Source organism: Anarrhichthys ocellatus, unplaced genomic scaffold, assembly GCF_004355925.1.
Source record: "Anarrhichthys ocellatus isolate YVR2014 unplaced genomic scaffold, GSC_Weel_1.0 scaffold3, whole genome shotgun sequence".
NCBI lineage: Eukaryota > Metazoa > Chordata > Actinopteri > Perciformes > Anarhichadidae > Anarrhichthys > Anarrhichthys ocellatus.
Window position 1 is genome coordinate 62,031 of NW_022280033.1, and position 6,250 is coordinate 68,280.

Genomic DNA, 6,250 nt, shown 5'->3' on the forward strand with positions numbered 1-6,250 from the left:
ATATTTTGTGTCTCCTCTCAAATAGAGATATCTTTGAAAATTGACAGCGACACGAGGGCTCAGGGGCTCCAACGCACTCAACACCGTGTTAATGCCCCGGGTATAGTGGCCATTAGAGGAGGGCGACCCGCTTGACTGACATTTAAGGTAAACTGTTTAATTCCGTCCACTTATTACATTATCACTGCCAATGTGGCGCATCGAGGAGCTGAGGAAATGTCAGAGGGGCAGAAAAAGAGAGCAGAAAGAGCGTTAAACTGGATTTATATTTAGTAGTGAACAGTTTACAGCCTCTTATTTACAGCACGTGATCGCGTCATCCGTTTTAATAAAGCAACAAACTTTCAACAGCTTTGATAATGTTCCACAGTGTGAGGTTAAAGTGAACTTTACGGGCTCCCGTAGTCCATCTGACGCGGAGACAAATCAGAGTTTTTACACCCACTGCTGCCTCTCCCTCTCCACAGATGGCAGCCGGGGGCCTCTCTGCCCTCCATAAAGAAATCCTCCCAAAAGTTCGCTATATGTTTCAACCTTGCGTGCGATTTGTGCCAGCATTAAACTTCATTAAAGCACGCGGGGAGAGTTTTGGGGCACAGAGAGATATCCGTTCCAGTTGTAACAGCTTGCGTCGTGATTAAACGCGGAAGAGAAAACGGCCCCGTGATTGATTTTGACGCTAATTATAACCGACGAGCAAAAAAATACTTCTTCTTTGCTTTTTTTTTGCAAACACAGCCCATAGGTCTGAAAAAGTGGCACAGAAAATGAAAGAAGAAGAAGAATATTACCTTCTCCAGCTCCAGAAGATGAAATCGTAAAACTTGAATGGCTTGAATCATCTGAAAAATTAAAATAACAATAAAAAGAATTAGAGCCGATATTAAACAGGCCACGTTTTGATCTCAATACAAGGAAAATAATATTCATGTGAGTGGGTTTTTATGTGGGACTGATATTAAACCGTGGACGTTATTGCAGTGTGGAGAGCAGACATGCGGGAGTCAGAGAGCTATTAGGCAGCAACTAGTGAGGAAGACGTCGCTCTCATCGTCACGTTCACAGCAGCAACACTGTACGGAGTGGAGAAGTTTGGAGTTCAGAGGGTCGCGTCAGCTGTCTGACAATCGGCCCTTCATGGGGGGGGGCATGGAGATATCAAAAGGCCCCCCAAAAATCACCTCCAATCCTGCTCTGACTCTTCAGCACCACGTGGCTCTCTGACTCACACATGTACATAAACATGCAAACAACACACTCACTTTCCATATACATATATAATGTATCTTACCAGATTATCCAATTCTGGATTCGATGAAAATAAAGGTTTTTCTGCCCGAATCTAAAAGAAATAAACACAAAATATATTAATATAAAGGAAAGTTTCAAATCATTTACACCATGCAAGTGGTGACAGAATGGTGCATTAATTCATACTTTACACAGTCAACATACTAGATGAAATGAAAACATTTTGATTTGTTTTTTATTAATTTATTAGTGAATGGCATTTTATTTTCTCTCAACTTTACGCACAAACGGCACAAAAAACTTTCCTGACCTGTTTTGCAAACACCGCTATGTCCTCATTGAAGGATTCCGATGAACAGACGTCTCCTCCCGCCACCCCGGGCTCTCTGGGGGTGCACGTCGCTAATTCACATTTCTCAAAAATCAGTGCAAGCAGGGGGAACAGGGGGTGCCTGGGAACACACACACGCACACACACACACACACACACACACACACCACACACACACACACACACACACACACACACACACACACACAATAGCAAATGTCACCAGAGAGAACAGCGCGCGGGGTCAAGACCACTGCGGGCTTAGATTTAGCCAGCCATGCTACTCCTCTACAACTCGCCCGTGGGGACCGCTGCTGCTACTGCTGCAGCCGCGCTATTATATTATGCAGAGGCTCGGAGAAGGGCTGCAAACAGCGGGCAGACTTCTGTGATTAAATCTCGGCGCGCCTAATAGCATAAAAGCTTTAGAGTCAGTCAAACAATTCCTCGCACAGGTCTCCCTTTGGATCCCAGGCGTGCACGCACGCGTGTGTGTGTGCGCGCGTGTTTGTTTGGCGAGAGCCTCTGAAGCTGCGCACATTTGTTGATTATTTATTGTTTAAGTCGTCGGGGTAAATACGCGCAGACTGGTAATGTGCTGCAAGTTGTGTCAGTCTGGCGTGAGATGAGGAGAACGTGTTACAGTGAACACAGCATGCTTACAATCTTTCTTTTTTAATTAACTCCTGTAAATTAATAAACGACATGCATATGTGAGATCTTCTTTAAACGTGACATTTTTTAATTTTGCTGGCACATTAAACACAATGAATTAAAATGGCTACAAAAGTAATTTTGCACATAAATGATGAAACTTAAAAAATTAATTAAGCAAGTTAAATTCTAAAACAATATTAAGCTCTAATTAAAGTGGACGTTGTCTTATAATTATAATATTTTATCATATAACAGTCAAAATACATTTTTTTCCAGTGACTTAAATAGCAGGACATGTGTGAGATAAACTCCATAAGTAAACTATGTATTTAATATTTGTTCACCAGCAGAAACGAAGTGACAAACATAAAAAACATACAATTCTTAACTGTGCAAAAACAAAGGCAGCCCTTCTCCTCCCAGCGCCTCTGCAGCACTCTGGGCTCCGTCCCGGGCACTGAGCCGGTGCTTTTCCCACTCTCCCCCCTCCAGGCCTGGATGCACGCCTGCCCGCCACAGAGCGAGTTTTTTCCCCTTCCTCGCGAGGGACCGAGGGCTCGCACCTACCCGTATATAGCGTCTTTATCTCTCTTGAGAGCGTCGTTAACAGAGGAGCCCATACTGGGAGGCATGGTGTTGGTGTGGGCGGTGTGCGGATACTGGTGGGAGTGCAGCTGGGGCCCGTGGTTGAGGTGCACCGCCTGCATGGACCGGGCGCCGTGCGGGTCTCCGTACATGGTGGTCGGGATGCCCACCCCGTCCATCCCGTAGTGGGGCAAGTCTTCGTACTGCACACAACAAACAGTCCGCCGTGGATAAACATGCACAGCAATACGCTCAGAAGTCTGCTATGAAACCACAAGTCAGGAAACAGGTTTTAAAACAAAGTCTAAGTCTAAATCTGGCATCAGGGAGACATAGTTTCATGAATATCCAAAACAAGTCGACATTGTTTCAACATTGTTCTGAATTCAAAGAGATTTCCTGACACTAGTGAAGCGAGCTTTTCTTTTCAACACACTGACCCTCGTGACACAAAACCAGAGGAATAAATCCACCGCAGAGGTTTGATGTTTTACTATTTTACAAGAAAACAGGGTTTTAAAGACAGAAGTATAAATGAAGTTTATCAGGAGATTGTTTCGTGGGAACAAAAGACTGTCATCTATTCTTAAGAGAAAGCTTTTCAACCTACTCACAGTGACTATTGCAGCTCAATTCATATAAATTATTCAATATATTCATAAAATACTGCGAGGCCAAAAAGGTTCAGCTACATAGCTAGTTATTATTATTATAGTAATTATTGTTGTTATTACTGTTATTATCATTAACCAGGCTTGGTTTCACACCAGCAGTCTGTTTACTGGGTATAACGTCTTAAACTTGTTAATTGCAGTGTTTCCTAATTTTAAAGGCTCATAATTGTGCAACATGTCATTACCCATCAGGCACTCTGTGATTAGCGCATGCAGCAAACGCAAGTTAGCGCGTGTTGTGTGTTTTATTTTTCAGACAATGTTTAGCAAGAAGTGGACATTCAAAACTTTTTTTTTCACGTGTCAAGTTTGAAGTTAAATAACGTTTTTGTGTCTTTACGCAGTAGTCTGGTGCTTCTAATTAAACACTCTGCTAGTTTGTTAAAATGCAGAAATGTTGATTCGAGTATGATTGTTTTTATTTTGAAAGGGCTAAATAAAAGCTGTATTGGAGGTTGGCTTCTTTAACAGATCTTGAATTATTGATAGTGCCCTCTAAAAGTGCCGAGGAAAAGAGTTTTAAAAAAGCATTATCACTTAAATCAGAGCATTTTAGACCCCAAAGGCAAAGAGGTGCAAACCCCAGCGTGGTGCAGCCGCGGTGCCAAACTAAGCGGCTCAACGTGTCCAGCGTGTCCCAACATCTCGGCTTTTTACACCGTTTAGTGTCCGCGTGAAGATCCAAGCCGGCTGCTCCGGAGCAAGTGTCTGAGTCAAAGCGTTCGTCGTCGCCTCAGTACTAAAAAGAACAAACTGGCATTGTGCTAATATCACACGCTGTAGGACGTTTTGTAAAGTGATTTTTGTTTTGTTCAAAAACGCTCCGCTCAATATGAAAATCTAGTCCGAGCAGAAATGTGCAGATTTGTTTTTTGCCTCTCTGCCCTCCCCCACTTCGCTTCCAGTAACTGGCCCTGTCATAACTAATCCGAAAAACATAGGCGATGTGAGATATGATCACGCTTCCAATGTCCCTCAGCGGGGCCCGGTTTGCGGAGTGCGGCCGTGCGTAATGCCGTGCCAAAGAAAGACGCCACAACAAAAAGAATAGTGTCTCCATGTGTCAGGGAAGAGGACAGAAAACTTTCGCCGCGAGTGTGTGCGTCCGTGCGGGTCTAGTGTGTCATTAAGCCACGTTACAGTGCAGGATTGCGTTCAGGCACGGCAGACTTAGAGAAACTTTTTTTTTTAGGTGGGTTAAGGATCGTCCTACGTACCCGTTGCGCCATAACCCTCCTCACTCCCTGGTCGTCCTTTCAGCTTAGATAAATCCCCTCTGAGGCCAGGGTGGAGACGAAGTGAAGAAAGAAAATCCAAATAAATGGGGGAAGATGTTTCAGCCCAAAATCCCGTATGCCTCTTTTGCTTTTTCTCCGGTGCAGCCAGCCCCCGCTTCTCTGCGCAAGTTTAGCCCTGGCGCGGTGAATAGGTCCTCGGCTATCCTCGAGGGCAGCGGCGCCAGGCTCCTTTTCTTTCTCCCCAAAAAATAAAAATAAAAAACAACCAGGGTGAAAAATAAAATAGCCCCTCAAACAGAACTGGCGACTCTCATGGCTCGCTGCCACTCCGCTTGTCAGTCACAACGCGAGGGCTTGTCAAAAGTACCGGATGAATGATGGTCCGACGCGCGTCTCCACGGGACCGGCACCACCTAAACGTTAACGGTCACAATCACGGGTAAAAAATGAAGCAGCTTCTCCTCTCGCTTTCTTTGATCACTCTCGGCTCCCGGCTTGATTTTCTTATGCAAAAGCGTCTAGAGGAGATCAAGAGGAGGTGGGGTGATAATTCTGGCTTAGGCTTTTCTTAAAGGAGCCACGATCGATGCCGTGCGTGTGTGCGCATAGATGGCGTGTGTGTGCGCGCGTATGAGTCTGTGTGTGTATGCGCGAGCCGCCTTCTCTTTCCCCCCCCTCCTCCGTTTGTGTACAATGGGGATGTGTGTGCTGAGCTGAGGAGGAGCGGAGGATCTGGACCAGACTGCCGAAACCCGGAAGTAGTGGTGGCCATAACAGGTCGCGTCTTACACAACGCGCCGGGCTGCAGCAAGTCGTGCGGAGAGGAGGGGGGGGGGACAGAAAAGTGGGAGGACCCTGCCGAGACCGCACCGCGAGCTACAACGACGCGGGGGGATCGAAGCCGAGTGTCCACAGAGGTACCGCGGCATCCGAGTCCGCTTCTCAGAGAGACGCTTTAATCTTGAGTCCGGAGCCGTTTATAAACCACCGGAACGTCTGTGATCTGGATCGCCGCGTCCTGAATCCTGAATGCTCTGCTTGTGACACCAGCGTTACTCTCAGGTATGTTATGAATAAACTACACGCGCTGAGTTTTGACTGCATGGAACTTTATGAGTATTCACTTCTTTCATATAATAAATCACTTTATCTTAATAGTGGCAGGTTCAGCTTCTGATTGGCTGCATGCGTCCAAAGAGCCAAACATCCAGTCCTGCAGGTTTCGGTAGCTCACTATTAACTCACTATTAATCTTCTAAACAGTCTCTCTGCTTCCTACGTTTGCATTAATGCATCATATTTAATAACAGAAATGCCTTTAAAGTGTTTGGATACGTGTCAACCTCCATCAAAAGAACAATAAATACAACTTTCTTGAAGTTATTCTGGAAGAACTGTTTGTAATACATTTATAGTTATTGTTGTGTGCAGAATCAGAGGAATGCATCCACATCTCGTGTTCTTGAGTCGTGGAAACGTTTCAAAGCATCTTTTTACGTCTAAATAACAGACCC

The 6,250-nt window shown here is 45.2% G+C and overlaps 1 protein-coding gene and 1 long non-coding RNA gene across 2 annotated transcripts in view; one reads left to right on the top strand and one right to left on the bottom strand.

Annotated features, from left to right (window-relative positions):
• The window catches only part of LOC116397922 (homeobox protein Meis1-like), a 10,106-nt gene extending 4,614 nt beyond the window's left edge, over positions 1-5,492 (bottom strand). The window contains exons 1-5 of the mRNA XM_031873835.1: positions 4,716-5,492; positions 2,807-3,027; positions 1,562-1,703; positions 1,292-1,342; positions 792-842 (exon numbers count right to left, since the gene is read on the bottom strand). Of these exons, the coding sequence (XP_031729695.1) occupies positions 792-842; positions 1,292-1,342; positions 1,562-1,703; positions 2,807-3,027; positions 4,716-4,727 (477 nt within the window). The 5' untranslated portion in view covers positions 4,728-5,492. The remainder of the gene's footprint in view (positions 1-791; positions 843-1,291; positions 1,343-1,561; positions 1,704-2,806; positions 3,028-4,715) is intronic.
• Positions 5,493-5,506: 14 nt separating this feature from the next.
• Positions 5,507-6,250, top strand: part of LOC116397931 (uncharacterized) — a 3,646-nt gene continuing 2,902 nt past the window's right edge. Inside the window, exon 1 of the long non-coding RNA XR_004213728.1 lies at positions 5,507-5,798. This is a non-coding gene — a long non-coding RNA (uncharacterized LOC116397931). The remainder of the gene's footprint in view (positions 5,799-6,250) is intronic.